Consider the following 19648-nt stretch of genomic DNA (forward strand, 5'->3'; position numbering starts at 1 on the left):
TAGTTTCACTGTGATCGAGTTGTCTGTTGACCCTTCCTCTTGGCCTATGTACCAACATATTCTTTAACAGACCACTCTGTGAATTATAACTTGACGCCAAATGTATACATTATTTAGTCATTATTGATAAAAATCCTTCAACACTGTCTTATGCAATTAAAGTCTCTTCCTGTCAACACTAGACTACACGCTTTGTAAATAACTTGTACTCTTAATTTCTTATCAGTGAGATCATAATGTCACTTCTAGTAGGGAATGTTTGATATTCTATTAACTCAAATGTATGACTATGTAGAAATGGTGCCAAAGCTCTGACACATCTTCCGATCTACTTTATTTATAAAGCTGTGATGGATTTAGCTAAGACAAACAGCCCATCCCTTATCAATTGGCCATCGTTTCTATTTATTGAAAGCAATGTAGCCATGTCTAATGAGAAATGACCTCAGACCAGCCACGCCGTTCACAGGAAATCTCAGATCATGCCTTAGGATGGAATCCAAGAGATGGCAGTCTACCTCTCAGGTTTCTCTTTTATTTTCTTCACCTGAACGATTAAATATTTTTTAAGTATGAAATAAAGTGTTGGGTCTGTTTTAATAGTGGGTTTCCCTTTGTGGTATTAACAGCATATAGTCTGGTGCAGTTCTGTATGGTTGAACCAAAAATGTGTTTAACATGGAAACAGACTAGATTTGTTCTTGACACAGGGTCCTTACCCCTGATGTGGATAAATCTGGGTATTACAGAAGTCCAAAGATGTAATTTCTTCCCATGAATGTTTGCCCGCAGCTCTACTTGTGGACCTTTCCAATTACAGTATATTAATATAATCTCAATTTCACCAGATTTAATTTAAGCCTGACTGTCATTCAAGTTTAAATAACACACCCATTCAGAAGTTCACAACATTTATTTTTCATATTACAAAAGGGGGGGGGGTAAATTTGTTACATAGCAGTCCTATCAAAGCGGTAACATTGTAGAATGGACAGACCAATAGTGTGGCTTAACGTACAGTCCTTATCGTCATCATTCAAACCCACTGCAAAAGAAAATGTACATTATTACATTGTCATTGTCAGGCACATGCTGTGAAATATTCCACAAGCTCTACGTAGTTGTTCAAATAAAATGCTATGATCAATTTAGGACAAAGAAATTACAACTTTAAACAATTTTCCTGAAGTGATAATACAATGCCAACTCTATGGACCTGACACTTCTGACTGGGCAGTCGAAACAAGTTATGTGGCTATAACTTACCTGACCATGTGGGCAATTTCCCAGTTGGTCTCACAGGACATGGGGCCAACAATCTCCACGCCTTCTTTTGTCACAATGGCAATTTCATGCTATAAATAGACAAACTAACGTCACAAATAGCTACGAGACTGGTAGCTTCAAAAGAGAAACATTGACATTCCCAATGTGCTGTAGAAAATAACATTAAATTCTGGACAGTTCCCGAGACTAACGACTCACCCTGTTGTAGGAGCGAGCGTCGCGATAGTATAGCACCTTGAGGCAGCGCTCAATCAGAGCCCGGGCCTCATCCTTTGTGATCTCTACCTTGTTCTCTACCACCTCCCTCATCAGGGGCTGCATGGACACAAAGAATAACCGTACACTAAACAAACCCAGACATACTGCAAGGTTCTGTGTAGAACTTCCAACTGTGGAACATCCATTTTTACATACAGTATCAACATGAGGTAACATCTTAATTTTATGCAGAAGCATCATGCAGTATAGATTACTTCCAATTATATTCATACAATTTCTTGTCCCAGAAAGGGTTGCCACTATTTCAATATGAACTAGTGTAGCTCAGCTCTACAACTTGGAAAAGGAATTACAACTTTAGCCAATCTTTCAATTGCTAAAGATAAGTTATAAACTATGAAACGTATAGAAGTTAATACTGCCACACAGCAGTCCCCTTGTGTTCATTAGCTCATTTGTCCTCTCACCTGGGCCAGGTAAGCGCCAAACCCTGTAGCCACTGTAGGTGCCTCATAGGCCACACCCAGCTTGTCCACGTAGCCCAGGAAGCTAGAGAAAAATACAAGTTATTAATATATTTTGTTGTAGCTAGCTACTATAATTATTTATAGCTGCAGATCCCCAGTCAGTTTGATGTTAACTTCGAGACCAGGGTAGGAGGTTTGTTAAAGGCAAAAACTAACCAGGATCATGGTTAAAATAGTTTAACATGACAACGGGCACTCCCACATTTCTACGCAATTTTAAGAGCTCCACCTCTTGGCATGAACTCTGATAAGGACAACAAAAAAATGACTAGTTGAAGATGCTGAAAACTCAAGCCACCTCTCGTCATTGTAGAATCCACCGATGACCACAGTGTTCCACAGTGGGTTCATCTTACTGCGGCGGTTGTACATTACCCGCGTCAACCAGGAGTGGATGGCTTTTGGGCTGTAGCTGTGGCCGTCACCTAGGAGCTCCTCATCGATCCTGGGACACAACCAGAGAGATCTGATCACTGGTGGTACTCAGGAAGATAACCAAGCAAAGGAAACAATGCCAGAAATCATTCAAACAAAGCAGCCCCTCCAGAATATTTCTCAGTCTCTTCCCCACCTTTAAGATATCTTTAATGCTTCTAGACAAATTGCAGGACACAAGATCAATTGGTGGAAGTCTGCATTACTACCACTGAACAATAACCCAGTTGTCTCTTCCTATATATCCCCCAGTAGTCCAATTTTTTATACATTGTCTGAATGTATCCTTCCTTGCTAAATATTGTACTGACATTTTAATAAAAATAATTTAGAAGATGTAGAAACAGATGGACTACATCTTACAATCACATTTCAGTGGTTGAACATTTAATATACATTTTTTTCCCCCAGTTTCAACACCACTTGGAGATTGAAATAAAATGTACTCCTTAAACTCCATGTATCTGGAGGAACAAAAAAAAAAAAATCCATATTACAGAGACAAAAGACCTCAGGTGGAATAAGCCTCCCAAACTTCCAGGGGTACCATTGGTCATTTGCTCTGCATTCACTTGCTACTTGGCTAAATACAGAAGCTTCCTTGTCATGGCATGCAATTGTCAAGTTGATCTGCACAGATTACAAGTGTTCCTCTGAAACAATCTAAAATTCAGATTTGGCCCTATTATTTCTCTCTCCATTTGCAGAATCACACCCAACTCCAACCGGTACCTCCAATTGCACCATCCCTACGGTGAAGTGTGGTGGCAACGTCATGCTGTGGGGATGTTTTTCGGTGGCAGGGACTGGGAGACTAGTCAGGATCAAGGGAAAGATGAACGGAACAAAGTACAGAGAGATCCTTGATAAAAAATACCTGCTCCAGAACACTCAGGACCTCAGACTGGGACAAAGTTTCACCTTCCAACAGGACAACGACCCTACGCACACAGCCAAGACAATGCAGTAGTGGCTTCGGGACAAGTCTCTGAATATCCTTGAGTGGCCCGGACTTGAACCCGGGGTGGCAGCGTAGCCTAGTGGTTAGAGCATTGTACTAGTAACCGAAAGGTTGCAAGTTCAAATCCCTGAGCTGACAAGGTACAAATAGTTCAGCCCCTGAACAAGGCAGTTAACCCACTGTTCCTAGGCCGTCATTGAAAATAAGAATTTGTTCTTAACTGACTTGCCTAGTTAAATAAAGGTAAAATAAAAAATTAAAAATTAAACCCATTCGAACATCTCTGGAGAGATCTGCAGAGAAGTATTTGGGGAGTTTTTCCCATTCAATGTGCCAAGTTTGTAGCGTCATACCCAAGAAGACCCAAGGCTGTAATCACTGCCAAAGGTGCATCAACATAGTATTGAGTAAAGGGTCTGAATACTTATGTAGATGAGATATTTCAGGGGGTTTTTCCAGTCTAAAAACCTGTTTTTGCCTAGTTACATATTTATTTAGGACAAGGCTGTAATGTAAAAAAAAAAAGTGGAATGTCAAGGGGTCTGAATAGTTTCCGAATGCACTGTAGGTAGCACAGGTGACCAGGAAGGATTAGCACAGGTGACCAGGAAGGATTAGCACAGGTGACCAGGAAGGATTAGCACAGGCGAGTGAACAAGGAATACAGTTCTTACGGTATCACAGATACAGCTTATAGAATGCATCTCTCTGCACCTTCTGTATAGGAATGTGTATTGGAGCTATTTATATTTCAGATGTGCAATAAAATGGGAACTTCACCCGAAAAGGTTAACGTTTGTAAAGCTGATTCTTGTGGACGTGTTATGGACGGCTCTCTCCTGTGCCAGTAACTTTTCATAGGGAATCGCCACTACATATACTATGAACTACTCTATTTGCTGTGTATGTGCCTGCTTGTGTATTTGCTATACATGTGCCTTGGTCCATGATTGTGAATGGAAATATTCACCATGTATTGGGCTCCCGAGTGGCACAGCGGTCTAAGGTACTACATCTCAGTGCTTGAGGCAGCACTACAGACAATCTGGTTCGAATCCAGGCTGTATCACAATCGGCCGTGATTGGGAGTCCCATAGGGTGGTGCACAACTGGCCCCAATGTCGTCTGGGTTTGTCCAGTGTTGGCCGTCATTGTAAATACAAATTTGTTCTTAACTGATTTGTCTAGTTAAATAAAGGAATAATAAAAAAAAAAGTTTTCTGAAAGAAACCTTAAACTTACACCATCTGTTCGATGATTTGCTTCATGTACTGGTAGTCTGCGTAGTCGCCGGAGGCACCCAGGATGGTGCTGTCGTTCACTTTCATGAGTCGAGAGATGTTACGGAACCGTGCTAGAGAACCATAGGAGCCCAGCATATCAGCTGCGATTATGACGCCACCTGTAAACTTCACTCCCAGTACTGATGTTCCCGTCACCATGGGGTTTCTTGAGTTCAGGGTGGGAAAAATGTGAAAGTTTGTCATGAGTAAGTCTTATTAGCGAACGTTACACTACAATGCAATACAAAGCGATGCATGCTGAACTGATGGACGTTTATTTAGACTCGTGCATATATAATGAAACCATGCCGGGAGTAGAACTAGTTAAATAATATGCTTCAATAGTATCCTTTATTGTGGTGAGTTTTGTTAGCTAGCATTAACTACCATAAGTGCACTATGATTAGGTAGCCAACTAGTGAGGCATAGATGGGCAATTTATCATCAGCCAATTTGTTGGAAATAGAATAAGAAATCCCGAGAGCATATCAAGTTTAGTTAGAGAACGTTACCTAGCTAGCGTTAGTAGCCCAACATAACTAGCTAGAGTAGCTCCATCGGCTTGCTCCACCATGATGATGCAGCTTACCGAGGAAATCGAAAGCGTGAGGACATTATTAGGGATCTCTACTCAAATTACTCAAAATGATTCGCTTACAGCGTGTGTTTGATAGGTCCGCATCCTGGGGTTAGACTACTGCCTGGAAATGAATAAAATTGTCCGGGTTTTGGTCCATTCTCCCAGAAATTGAGTTTCAACCCGCTTGGATCCATGTTGCAAATTTGCGGATGTGACGACAAACCTTGTTTTGTGTTCTTCTGCAAGGAATATGGAATTGTGGGAAACAGGAGGCAGACAATTTTAACTGAAGCACAAAATTACATCTCTTATTTCTAACCACATGTAAACGTTTACCAGTAGCATAATCAATACAACAAGAAACTCAACAATAGCTGTATTGGTTTTATTATAAATGTTCGATGATTTAGTCCAAATGAAAGGAGTAGAAACAGAGTGGAGTTAAATTGTACTGAATGCTGGTAGAAGGTCAAGTTTACATATGGTGCGTTCGTAAATTCACTCTGGAGTGCCAGATTGCACTGAAAGTGGTCTGGGCGTTCGTAAATTCTGAGCATTCAGCTCTCGGAGCATTCAGAGCGCACATTGGACGGGGAGTAGAGTTGATCCGAGTGTTTTGACCTCACAACAGCTGTCAAGCACCCAAGCTAAAGTTAGCTAGCTTGCTATCTACTTCCAGACATAAATGAGAGAACACCTCACTCTGACCATTTTCCTCGACCTAGCAGAGCTGGTTAGGCAGTGTTCATGTTATCCTGAGCGTTGGTGACTGTAACTGTGCAACAATTTCATTACGCTTTTTCCCGACGTTTACTGACACTGGCCATTTTCAACGGGTGTTGGGTGTTCGTAAATTAATCAGTGCGCTCTGGCAAAAATAATAATTTGTTCTTAACTGACTTGCCTAGTTAAATAAAGGTTAAATAAAATAAATAAACACTCAGTCGAGAGTGCTTTTAAAACGGATAACCAGAGCGAATTTACGAACGCACCCGTAGTAAACTGATTCTGAAAATCCGCCCCAATAGGAAATAACATATTCACATACGTGTAAACCAATCAAGTTTCTGTCACTAGGCAGAAAATTGCCAGACGAGCCATCAGCTCAGTTACTGGGCAGACCAGTCATAACGCCTCCTATCAGAATAATCTTTAGCAAGAAAATAAAGCAATTGAACCAATATAATTTAAGTTGCACTTGGTATCTGAGTAGAATTAGAACAATCCACCAATTGGAATTGACGTTTGCTTTGTAGTCAGGCAGACATAACATAGTTGTCCAATCACAAAAAATTCAGAAAGGGGATTTTTGCTGTAGCTTTGGCTCAGGTACTTACTTTTTCTTTTATAAAATAAATACTTAAATAGGTTTTTATCATATATATCACAGAATAGTATGTGCAATTTAAAGATTACTTTGATATATTGTTGAAAAAGTTTGAATTCTGTTACAATTCATGTTTCAAAAGATGTTTCAATGCTTGCTAATGTTAGCATTTAAAGCTAGCCCAGCTAGCTAGCTATTAAGCTTAGCTAACGTTAGTCACTTGCTAAGATTAAATAACAGTATTCAGTGAATCTACAAGTGTTAAATGCCTGTCGAATTTGTTTTGTTATCTTTGTTATATGTGTATTTAAATCCCCAGAAAACTGACAACCAGTGTGTTGCTAGCTAGCCACAGTGAATTGAAACATGTTGTGTCGATAAACCCAAAAAGCGGGAAGTATGCAAATTGTGGAATTGCATATGCCGAGACATGAAAAATACATTGTTAACGGTCTCAAATAATTAAAGTTGGTAGCTAGCTAAGAAGGCGAAGCGAATAGCTTCCAACGCTAGTGAGATAAAGACCCGTCATGGCTGGTAGTGTTACTCCAAAACCATGCCTCTTATAGTATTTCGGCACCGTGCTACTGTAGTGACAGCCTGGTGAGCCAGCTTCACAGCGGCTGCACTCTGTCATTGCTCAATGCGCCATTGCATTATGCCTGTCAAGCTTTATAATACTGAACACTTCTGTTTTAATTCTCCTACTTAATCGCCCTATTGTCATGTTTTGGAAACGCAGACAGCATCGTGCATGTTTTACTCCCATTTGTTATTATTATTCCAGACACTGATAGTGCCGTAGTGGGAGTGTCCCTGGCTGTTCAATTGACTGATGTGTTTTCTATTTTGGTGAAAGCCTTGTAGCTGTTGCGCGCTTCATTGTACTAGATCTTGGCTATACAGTACACACCAGACTTGATCATTTAAAAAAAAAAAAATGCAAATATTGATAGTACATTGAATATATTGACAGGAAAAAAATATTCTATTTCACTTTTGCAGTACAATCCATTATAAATAATCCTGAATTAATCGTGAATAACGATGAGAGAGAAAGTTCCTGAGGGTCAAAGATCATACCCCCAGCCAAGACATGCTAACCTTTCCCCATTACCAATAACAGGAGAGGAGTACGATCTTTGGCCCTTTGTAACTTTCTCACTCATCGTTATTCACTATTAATTCGAGATTATCCGTAATCATGGTAGAATCCACATTAGGTTAATGTAGAAGTGTTTAGAAACATATTATATTCCAATTTACAATAAAGTGACTCCAAAATGACACTACATTATTTACCATTAATTGATATTGGGCACAAAAGTATCTGAAACACAACCAAAACGAAGTAGAAATACATCCAACAAGTCTGTGGTCACAAGCTTGATGTAGTCATTGCGTGATATGAATATGGGACAAAATTCTAATCTTTTGACTACTTTATTTATAAGAATCTTTAGAAGTGTCAGTAATTTTGACCCCTATCTTTTTGAGAGAAAAAAGTATTACTTGTTAAACAAAATCAAATCATATCAAATCAAATTGTATTAGTCACATATCTCTCTATTATGCTTGGGAATACTTTGGAACAGATTATTTGATCCATTGGTCAGAATATGCGGTTTTGATTGAACACCCTACTTCATTGCATTCCATTAAATCTTATAATTGAACCTGGCTGACAACTCCAGGGTGAAGAAAGTTTCTGATGAACTCCACCAACGGAGCGGAGCAGAGAACAGGCTTTGTGGAATTCAGCTCCAACTACATCGATTCGCCCAAGGTCAATACTTCAAAACATTTCAATTATGAAATGCTTACCTTGTACATATGTTTGTCCTCTGTAATTGCGTGTCTTTCTTTGTTTGCTGAAATCCATACTTTTTCAATATATACGTTCATCAAAAACCGCCGACTTGTTCCTTGTTGAGATTCAATTGGCACATGCACACTTGCTCTGAGTTGCCATCTTAGTGCAACAGCGATGAGCAAACAGTCTGTGGTTGTATTTGACTAACATTTATTGAAAAAGTATGGATTTAAGCTGTTGGGTTCTAACTTGAAATATCCTTATTCATGTTACCATATTAGAACTGAGTGTATGGAAATCTACTGAGTGAGAAATGGGAGTGCAAAAAGTTTACATTCTATCAGAACATGTTATTGTTAAATCTCATGTATCCTTTGGAGAGGAGAAGGGCAACAGCCTGGTTTCAGTCACTGATAAGGTAGGACAGCCATGAGTTAGGGAGGAGTGAAGAATGTGGGCCGAGATGTATTGGCTATCCAGATGTGCAAGGAGGAGCCTCCACCTAGAAGGAGGGTATAAATATATGGGCCTGTGTAAACATGTCTTTTCAGCTGTTTGACCCAATGGGTGAATAAACTTGGTTTGAGCTTTGACTGGTTGTCTGTTAGTTTTTCACTCTGTTTGTCAGAACCTAACAAAGCAAACAACTCCAGAGGATAAACATAGGTAAATGGAAGCGTTGCATAATATTTTTACTTTTTCTATTGACTGTGGGCATGTTGTCTGAGCTGAATTCCACAAAGCATTGTCTCTGCTCCACACCGTTGGTGGAATTTATCAGAAACTTCCTTCACCATGGAGTTGAGTTTAGTCAGCTACATTGAACCCTGCCAACTCATATCAGTACTACCATCATAGTCAGGTATGATCCTCAAATTTTACTTGCTATTGTCAGTTTGCATTTAGATTTAAATTGAAGGCTTCTTCTTTTAAACCTGTATTTAACTAGGCAAGTCAGTTAAGAACAAATTATTATTTTCAATGACAGCCTAGGAACAGTGGGTTGTCTGCCTTGTTCAGGGGTAGAACAACAGATGTTTACGTTGTCAGCTCGGGGATTTGATCTTGCAACCTTTCGGTTACTAGTCCAACGCTCTAACCACTAGGCTACCTGCTGCCCTAGGCAGCATTGCTGTTCTTGTGCAGCTTATCAGATGAAAAATCACTAACATTGTGCATGTCCAATAACCAGCATTGTTGGATGTGGAGGGATATATTTTCCATCCTAAAACTAAAATGTACATTTAAAATGTAAAATGACAGCCCCCAGCCAAATGCCATAGTGCTTTGAACAGTATTATCACATTTACCCTCCTCTCCTAATTTCAGAGGCCTCAGGGTGCGTTTGCCACCGCTGTGTGAGCAAACAATGACGGAGGACAGGTTGAAGGCAGACCCCTCCAAGCGGGAGGGTCTGGACTCAGGAGAGGGAGACACAGAGCCTAGCCTGCTGCTGCAGAAACTAAAGAGCAACATCTCGTAAGTCCCACCCCTCTGTCCACACAGCCACCGCTTTAAATGATCAAAATTGACAATAAAGTATTGTGTCATATCAGCACCCTCTCCAACATTACCTGCTATTTATCTCATACAGCTAATCCATCAGTGTCAGAACGTCTTCAGAATTGTGTTTGTGTATAACTGTAATTGTTGTTTCTTTTCGTAGTAAGAATATACAGGGGAAAGTGGATGTTATCCTGGTGAGTGCCGAAACATCTTTGGTATTGTATTGTGTATGAATGGCCTTGTCTATGAATGGTTTAAGACCCAGATTGTCCTATGTCTCTCCTACCCACAGCAAGATGTGCAGCGCTTCTCTGACAACGACAAACTCTACCTTTACCTCCAGCTGCCTTCTGGCCCCAGTCCAGGGGAGAAAAGGTGAGCATCATTATCATCAGCAATCACTCTGGGTCTAGCACTCTATGATTGTCTTCCTGGTGGGACATATTTGTGTCTCTTCAGATGACTGATGAGGCTGATGTATGACCCACAAATCCCACTAAAGAGGCCAGTGTATGTGGCGGTAGTGGTTGATAGTGGTTGATGTTTAGCCTCTCCTTTTGTTGTTGCCGCTTGTCCTCAGTGGCATGGTTGAGGTCTTTTTTTCATGTTGTGCAGCCCCACTGTGGATGGCCTTCCCCCATTTGTTTTATTTCCGTTCAGTCTGTTAGAGATGCAATAGGTGTCATGCAATCAAGCATTGAAGCAGTGCTCCATCCAGAGGGGGTGTACTGTACCTACCTACTGGTGGTTTAAGGTTTGTAGAGAGGGAGTTTTGATCTGGATGTTATTGTGTGCTTTTGAGATGCAAAGATTCTGCACAGATCAACAGATTTCAACAGACCATGCAGATCTATGTATCTCAAACATGCACACATCTCCAAATTCCACAAACTCTTTTTCTCAGTCTGGCAATGGCCCCGCTGGCACAACTTAGGTGGTGGTGTATTTCTGCATCGATGTCAGCTTTGGAGGACAGAACACTGCCAAGCTAAGGGAAGAGGTCCACGTTTTCAAGGGTGTTATTGTCAACATGTACACACAGAAACTCACGGAGCATACAAAGCTCAATAAAGGTCAGAGATGTACTACATCTGTTTGATAACCAGTGACCCAGTCACATAGACTTTTTCCCCAGTAACACTTAAAAATATTTATAAATGCTGTTATAAGTAGTTTATAAACTCTTAATTATTTAGTTAATAGTTTATCAATCGGTTAAAAATAGTTATGACACAATGATTGAAATTGTGTGTTTGTTATTTTGGTGCATGTCAAAATGTGAGTGCACATTGATTATTATTATTGCCAGTTCCACAGTGCATGTTTGAGCTGGAATAAAACAGCAGCAACATGAACCGTGTGCTGGCTTTTCATCTTATTATTTGTTAACATGTTCTGGGGCTCTGAGAAGTTTGGGATGTGCATATATTCTTACATTTAAAAAAATGTTCACCACCTTATCTATACTGAACAAAAATATAAAGGCAACATGTAAAGTCTTGGTCCCATGCTTCATGAGCTGAAATAAAAGATCCAAGAAATGTTCCCACGTGCAAATGCCACCAAGTTTTAGGCGGAGAGTGCAATGGGTATGCTGACTGCAGGAATGTCCACCAGAGCTGTTGCCAGATAATTGAATGTTCATTTTATAAGCTGCCTCCAACGTCATTTTAGAAAATTTGGAAGTACGTCCAACCGGCCTCACAACCGCAGACCAGGTGTAACCACGCCAGCCCAGGACCTCGTCTGAGATCAGCAACCCTGACGGCTGATAAAACTGTAGGGTTTGCACAACCGAAGAATATCTGAACAAACTGTCAGAAACCATCTCAGGGAAGCTCATCTGCGTGTTCGTCGTCTTCACCAGGTTCTTGACCTGACAGAAGTTCGGTGTCGTATCCGACTTCAGTGGACAAATGCTCACTTTCAATGGTCATTGGAACGCTGGAGAAGTGTGCTCTTCACGGAAGAATCCCGGTTTCGACAATATTCCACAAGCCACAATCAACAGCCTGATTAACTCTATGTGAAGGAGATGTGTCACGCAGCATCAGACAAATGGTGGTCACACCAGATACTGACTGGTTTTCTAATCCATGCCCCTACCTTTTTTAAAAAGGTATCTGTGACCAACAGATGCACGTATGTATTCCCAGTCATGTGAAATTCATAAATTAGGGCCTAATGAATTTATTTAAATTGACTGATTTCCTTATATGAACTGTAACTCAGTAAAATCTCTGAAATTGTTGCATGTTGCGTTTTATATTTTTGTTCAGTGTAGTTTCAAAATGTCGACATTGAACTGTCACTTTTTTCCTCCACAAGAAAAATATATTGTTTTATCAGCAAAAGATGGCTGCTGAGATATACTGATAGCTTGGTTATGTTTGTCCTGAGCAGCAGCAGCAGCAGCAGCAGCAGCAGCAGTGACCCCAGTTCCTTCAACACAGCTGACCAGCTGCACACCTGCAACTGGATCCGCAGCCACCTGGAGGAGCACGTAGACACCTGCCTGCCCAAGCAAGACGTCTACGAGACATACAAGTAAGATATTGTAATGAGGCACAGCTGTGACTGTGAATTAGAAATGTACTTGTGAACCCGGACTATCTGGACATCAATAAGAAATACTAGTTTTTTGGTTTCCATTGTAAATGCTTTGCTACGGTGTGCCGTAATGAAATCGACACAGCTAATGTTATGATCTATTGCCCCGTAATAACCCAGGAGATACTGTGAAAACCTGCATCACCGGCCTCTGAGTGCTGCCAACTTTGGGAAGATCATCCGTGACATCTTCCCCAACATCAAAGCCCGGAGGCTCGGTGGCAGGGGACAGTCCAAATATCCTTTTAGTCTGTCAGGAGGTTGTTTTGGGAGGCCCTTTAAGTATTTTAACACAATTTTACTTTTGCTTGCCACAACTGCATTGACACTTGCAAATTAAGTATTCAAGCGTCTCCCTGAATGCTAGATGGAATTCAGGGATTCACCTATACTTCAATGCATCCTATTTGCATCCTATTTTTATATTGTTGCACAATGTGGGAAATGTGGATAGAATGATGCCACCGAGTACGAAGGATCAAACAAGTATTACCATACCCTCTCCACTTATCAATAGGTTGCGGTTCCCCTTTCTGTTTACAGTTCATCCTTAACTCCTCCGCTGACACGTATTGTTATAGTGGAATCCGTAGGAAGACAGTGCTAAACATGCCACTGTTGCCAAACCTGGACCTGAAAAATGACCCCGTACGTATGACTAGTCAACTGCACTTCCTGTTTATATGATAGGACACAACCATTGCTTTTGCTATAGTTGTGTGCAAAAATGACAGTCAATGGTGATTAAGACTATTCTTCCATATAGTCGGAGCTGACGGAGCTGGTGCAGATCTACAAGCAAGAGGTGACGGAGGCGGCTTGTGAGCTCATCTGTGATTGGGCCCAGAAGATCCTCAAACGTTCCTTTGACACAGTGGTCGAGATCGCCCGTTTTCTTGTGCAGGAGCACATCGTCAACCCACGCTGCAGCCAGGCTGAACTCGTCACTTCTGCCGCGATGGCAGGTGAGTCTCAGTTTCCTCATCTCCATTACACTGTGTTCAGTCATCTCCAATACCATCCGCAACCATCTCATGATTGGAATTTCTTGTAACCATCAGTCATTTTTCTTTGTGTCTCACAGGAGGACCTGCAAAGCCCCACAAGGTGATCAAGAAGAACCCAGTACCGTCAAAAGGAGGTGGGCCGGAGACAGAAGGGAGCAGCTCTGATGCTAAGGTAGAGCATCAACAATACCCTTTCAAAGACTAAATGCTAAGTACAGAAACATACTTCTCGAAGTTGTAATAATGAGCCATATCTACTCATATCGACTTTATGTAACACAATGATGTTGTTTCTCTCAGAGGGATAAAGAAGTTGGGGATCAGTCGTCGCCGGGGACACTGCAGTCCAGTGACAAGCCAACCAAAGGGGCGGAGTCAGTACGCCCGGGGGGTCGTGACCTGCAGGTGGAGGCTCTGATGAAGCACCTGCCCCGAATCCTGCCTCGCAGCTCCGTCCCGGATAAGTCCCAAGGCGGCGCCCTCCCCGTCATGATCCTCCCCCACACCGTCAGCCTATCCTACCCCGAAAAAGCCCCGCCGGTTACCATGGTGCCCATGGCACCGACGACGGTGGTGCAGAGGGCCCGTGCCGTGACCAAACGGGCCCTCGAGGCTCCGACTGCAACCAGCGGAGGCCCCGAGCCGGGAGGGACGCCGGCCAAACGGAAACGAGGACGACCCAGGAAGCCACGGCCAGAGGACACCACCTCTCCGCAACCGCCCCCTCCGTCCCTACCTTTGGTCAACCAAGCCCACATCATGAAGTCCCTCACTGGAGGGGTGATCCAGAAAGCCTGCTCGTCCTCCTCCTCTTCCCAGGTGGTGGAGGTCGTGTTCCAGGACCAGCATGCCGTGGTGCTCGGCCAGCTACATTCGGTAGCGGACTCTGGCAACCCAGAGCACCGGGGTGTGGTGCTCGAGACTGACCCACGGCCCCTGCTGCTGCTGCCAGGGACCAGCCACGCAAACTGGGACATGGGCAGGGCCATGGTAGAGGTCATCCAGAGGGCACCGAGACCCCCCACCACCAAGAACAACAACAACTCCCAGTCTATCCCCCAGCAACGCCTGCCCCTGCCCACTTTGCTGGAGGATCGAGGTGAGGTGGAGATCACCCTCACCCCCATGGAGCCTTCGGAAGATCTGCCGACCCCCACCACCCAGGCTAGCTCGGAGGGCCGCCCTGCGCCTGATGACAGCACTAAGGTTGAAAGACCCTAGCACTGGCCCTCCCAGTCCCGAACCTCACCCTCCTTGTCCCAGAGACTAGGGAGCACTAAGGGACTTTATACTACCCTCAGCATGAAGATAACCACCTCCAATCGCCCAATCATCTTCTCCCAGGTAGCAAGCTTCAACTGGCTCCACACAGTCCCTCTCCCATCTTACCGATTGGTGGAAATCCAAGATTGGCGGCACAGAGATCCAAGAAGGGTTGATGAAGCCAAACCGCTACATACCCATGTTGACCTTCCATTAGCCCTTGCATTTGACAATGTAAAAAGGGCCGTTTATAACTCTTTGCTGTGACTCTAACTGCATGTTTTTCTTTGTAATTGTGAGCGAAGATATAGACAAATGCGGCTCCATACTCCTGAGATTGGATTTCTTGTAGTTCTGATGACGAGGAGGGGCTATTTACGGGTTCGGACCATTCAAGGTTCTAAGTGCTACTCTCCCCGAGAGGAACTCCCCTCAAAGCGTTATTTTTTTTATATCTTTGGTTGTGTTATGTTGATGTTTGTAGTTGTGCTTTCAAATAGACTTCCAGAGTAAAGGCGTCCGCATGCTTCCCAGACTAAACAGTTCGGAAGAGTTTGGGCATATATTATAATGACATTTTGTGACGTTTCTGTTCATTTTGGACTTCGGTAAGGATTTTTCGGCTGTTCAGGAACACCCCAAAAAATTCTAGAGGCAAGCCGAAGTCTGTAGCCGAAGTCGGTAGCCGAAGTCTACGCCCCTTCGTCAGTAATTGGTCAACAGTCGGGATTCTTCAATAAAGTCTTTGTTGTCATTTAACGAGAGACGACTCATTTTCATGCACATTACTTCATTGAGAAATACTGCAACAAACATCTTAGTTAGATGTAAAATTGCGCAACTAAGATCTTTGTAAAAACGTCTAAATTAATGACAGATTTCTTGAGTTATCTTAGATTAATTCTGTCTATTTAGAGGAAGTGTATACTGGCTACGGCATCTCAAAATGGACAAACAGTACTATTGCTGCACACTCGTTGGGTTTGCCAAGCCAAGTGTGGCTAGTCGCCAACCAAAATGAAGCATGCTGACGCCTTAAGAAAGGATGACACTGCTGGTGGAACTACATTTAAATGATGCCCCTGTCATGCATTGGAACTGGATCTGCGACTGTATTCTAAAACATTGTGTGACAAGATTGTGAGTTTGCCCCCCTTCCCCAAAATCCCTAAGCTGGAGTATGACGGAAAAGCAAGCACTTACCTGGGCGTAATTCCAATATTACAGCACTTCCTGTTAGCGACTTAGTGTAAATGACAAAACATTATAGACACCATATAGGCAAGACTATGACAAACAGTCGTTTAGGTTTGCCTTTGCATTTTGAATTTACAGCACCTCGGACGAAAGCATTAAAGCACAAACCTGCGAGCCTAGTGTAAAACCTTGAGTGTGGCAAAGAGACTTAATGGAATATTAGAGCTGATTTAGTAAATAATTTAGCCTGATGCTAATATAGGTTGCCAAACCCTTTTTTATAAGTACCTGTATACACTCTAGTACTATAATATAATTTTCACAAATTCAAACTGTCTGACAGAGACAACTGTTGTTTAGCCACCATTGCCAAACGTTCAAACTCTGGCTTTGCCTAGGGGTGCATACATCTTATATGCATTACGTAGCAGTACATGATAATGTAAAATACTGATACCCTTCTCTCCAAATCTAGCATATCATCCAAAGTATGATCAACCTTAAATAGGCTGGTTATGTGTTTTTTTTACACCTTCCATCCTTTGACAAGGGAAGATTTACATTTGTAATCTCCAGCCTTAGCCCTTTTGGAATTAAATTGAAACAGATGTCAAGAATATTTGCACTGATATGAAGAAAGCAAAAAGGGAAGAGCCTGTTAGTTAATAATAGTAATGATTACTAGAAATTATAAACTGGGTGGTTCGTGCACTGAATGCTGATTGGCTGAAAGCTGTGGTATATCAGACTGTATACCACAGGAATGACAAACCATTACGTTGGTAACCAGTTTATAATTTCAATCAGGCACATCGGGGGTTTATGTTTAAAGGCTGTGTTTAGACCCTCCCCGTTGCGTTGTGACTAAGAACGGCCCTTAGCCGTTTTGGCCATACACCACATCCCCTCGGGCATTATTTCTTAATTAAACTATGATTAACTATGATTGTTATGCTTGAGGTAGTTTTGGAACAAGCAATGTTAGCTTTATTTTTCAATGGAGTTGATGGTCAAATTTGACTGAATAGAGAATAAGCACAACAGAATTATACTTTCTTATTATTTTTAATTTATTTTTTAATTTTACCTTTATTTAACCAGGCAAGTCAGTTAAGAATACATTTTTATTTTCAATGACGGCCTAGGAACAGTGGGTTAACTGCCTGTTCAGGGGTAGAATGACAGATTTGTACCTTGTCAGCTCGGGGATTTGAACTCGCAACCTTCCAGTTACTAGTCCAACGCTCTAACCACTAGGCTACCCTGCCGCCCCTTCCTTCTATAAACTATGGGCTTATGAAGAGACAAACTGGATGTAAATTCATGGTGCATGCATTTGGTGCTGTAATGGTGATGACTCAAGATTGTCTACACACTACGCTATTTTCCCGGGAAAACAGGGATTCCCTATGTCTGTCTTCAAACCCTGTCGATTTTCTTCCCTGCCTGTATGTAGTACAGGGGTGACCAACCATAGACATACATGTGGCCAACCTTCTTGTAGGCAGGCTTTTGTCCCTGCTCTGTTCTTACATACCTGATTCTATTCTACTAATCAACTGCTCATTATTAGCTAAATCAGTTGTGTTAAAGTAGAGCTAGAACGAAATCCTGCACACTTTGTAGCTCCCCGGTGAGGACGGTGTGCCGCCCCTGATCTAGTATATTCTATTGGTCTGTTAATTGTGTAATTACATGTACATGGTTATAGTAACTCACCTTATCCTCATTCATGACATTGGACTATGAGCTAGCAATGATCTCCTGAGTTGTATTAGTCAATCGACAGATCAAGTTAATATCAGTAAAAGAGGTAGGTTTGAATGACGACTACAGATTAACTGCAGGCCCAGGGGACTTACATGGGGAACCTCTTCCATAAATAAGTACATGTCCTTTAGTGTGCATTTAAATGAGTATTGCAGTAAGTGATTGAGTGAGTGGGAGAACTTTCACTGTGGAGCCACGGTGCTCAAAAGAAACGGGTCAGAGAATCAAAGATAAGGATCGGGATACGGGTAGCAGTGCCTTGACCTTAACTGCCGGTTAAACCACATCGTGACCGACCACGGTCAAGCTTTGCAGATGCTCTGTTGATGGTGGTAACACTCTAAACTAGCCCGGCTTGCTATGTAGGGGTTAAGTAGCTTCATAGCTTTGCTTTGCGGTTTGTTTGAGTTCATGCAAATAAAAAGATAGCAAATTAGTAATTTTGTTAATATTGTTGTTTTATCAAATCTACGAAAACATTTTATCATATGTACTTTTGTTGATATACGTCTGTGAAGTTTCATGTATTGTACAGGTCACTTGATGTGCAGTTTTAACATGAATGTCTTTGAATTTCAAAGACACTTACAGTTCAAAGAAACCTATCCATGCATGGTTTTATGTGACAGTGATTCTATTACTCTAAAATAAAAAATAAAAACACTGTTACTCCTAGCTTAGAAACATGTCAAAACATAAAATGTATTGACTAAGGGGTTTATTAAAAATGGGATGTATTATCTGTTTTAGTTTACATGTATAATCCCCCAGGTTGTGTTTTGCACTTTATTCATACCGGAAGATTAAGTCATTTATAATTGGTGTACACATAAAAAACAGAATCCTGATTTGATTTATACATGCGACTCTGAATGCCCTTGTTTGAAATTGTTTCCAATTTGTTTTTTTGTAAATCATCGTCTCAGAGATTTTGTGACATTTACATCTAATGCTTCCTTTAAAAAAACACAACTAAACAAAATGATGCCAACGACTAATGTGAATATATTTTCCTATGCTGACTGTAATAAATGTTGTTAAAGGTAACTGGAGAGATGTTACAGTAGGTGTTGATCGTTTCTGTGTCATTTTTTAACTCTTCTCTTGAAGTGGCAATAAGCAGTTGAAACAATAAGAAAGTGTCCTCTGTTTTGCTAAAAAAAAGCTGAGGGATGGGGCTAGAGAAATGTAACCACTTCATAGACAGAGCTATGGATGCAAGGACTGACAATCCATGATATCACAATTATAGTTTTAGTCATGTTTTGAGGCTATACAGTGTATTTACTTTGGGAGTAAAACAAGCTTATATTTTGGGTTCTGGGGGGGTATGCGAGTTGAACTAAGCTCATGAGGCATTTATAACCCACTGGGCACAAATTGGTTGAATCAATGCTGTTTCCACTTCATTTAAATTACTTTGAACCAACGTGGAATAGACGTTGATTTGACGTCTGTGCCCAGTGGGAAGCTATATTCTTCCAAGAATGAATGGGTACGTATAATTCATGTTCAAGAGGCCTTTGCTTTGAGCTCTTCCTAATCTCAGAACCCATATTAAGCTCTTCCAGACCAGATGCTATCACTGGAGAGTAAGGAGATTCTACAGTCATATGAATCAAATTCAGTCAATGATTGCCAAGAGGTAAATCAATGATTGAATTGAAGTTTGCTCTGCCTGGTCACAGTGGCTAAGGGTCCCAAAATGTTGGGTTTTTTCCTGCCAAAGTATTTTCAGAATTGCAGCCCTGAATTATGAAAGGTATGTCATGTATTGTCTATTAATTTCCTTGTAGTTTGGGTACCACAATGCCCTTTCTGGTCCCAATGATCAACCAATTTACAGAAATTCGCCCGTTTTAC

The 19648-nt window shown here is 41.6% G+C and overlaps 2 protein-coding genes across 2 annotated transcripts; one reads left to right on the forward strand and one right to left on the reverse strand.

Annotated features, from left to right (window-relative positions):
- Positions 1-894: 894 nt before the first annotated feature.
- On the reverse strand, positions 895-8467 carry LOC115131562 (proteasome subunit beta type-4-like). Its single transcript, XM_029663370.2, has 8 exons — positions 8444-8467; positions 5371-5531; positions 4672-4878; positions 2332-2478; positions 1974-2055; positions 1486-1602; positions 1267-1355; positions 895-1045 (listed from the first exon to the last, which is right to left on the reverse strand). The coding sequence occupies exons 1-8, from the start codon at positions 8450-8452 to the stop codon at positions 1033-1035; spliced, it is 825 nt and encodes a 274-aa protein (XP_029519230.1). The 5' UTR covers positions 8453-8467; the 3' UTR covers positions 895-1032.
- Positions 6536-18857, forward strand: LOC115131560 (DNA-binding protein RFX5-like). Its single transcript, XM_029663365.2, is given in 12 exon segments — positions 6536-6621; positions 8314-8405; positions 9762-9770; positions 9772-9911; positions 10099-10132; positions 10231-10313; positions 12342-12485; positions 12669-12785; positions 13118-13196; positions 13315-13513; positions 13633-13727; positions 13856-18857. Coding segments are annotated over 11 exon segments (1896 nt in total). The 5' UTR covers positions 6536-6621; positions 8314-8330; the 3' UTR covers positions 14777-18857.
- The last annotated feature ends 791 nt before the right edge of the window (positions 18858-19648 follow it).

The sequence above is a fragment of the Oncorhynchus nerka genome, linkage group LG7 (genome assembly GCF_034236695.1).
Source record: "Oncorhynchus nerka isolate Pitt River linkage group LG7, Oner_Uvic_2.0, whole genome shotgun sequence".
In the NCBI taxonomy this organism is placed as follows: domain Eukaryota; kingdom Metazoa; phylum Chordata; class Actinopteri; order Salmoniformes; family Salmonidae; genus Oncorhynchus; species Oncorhynchus nerka.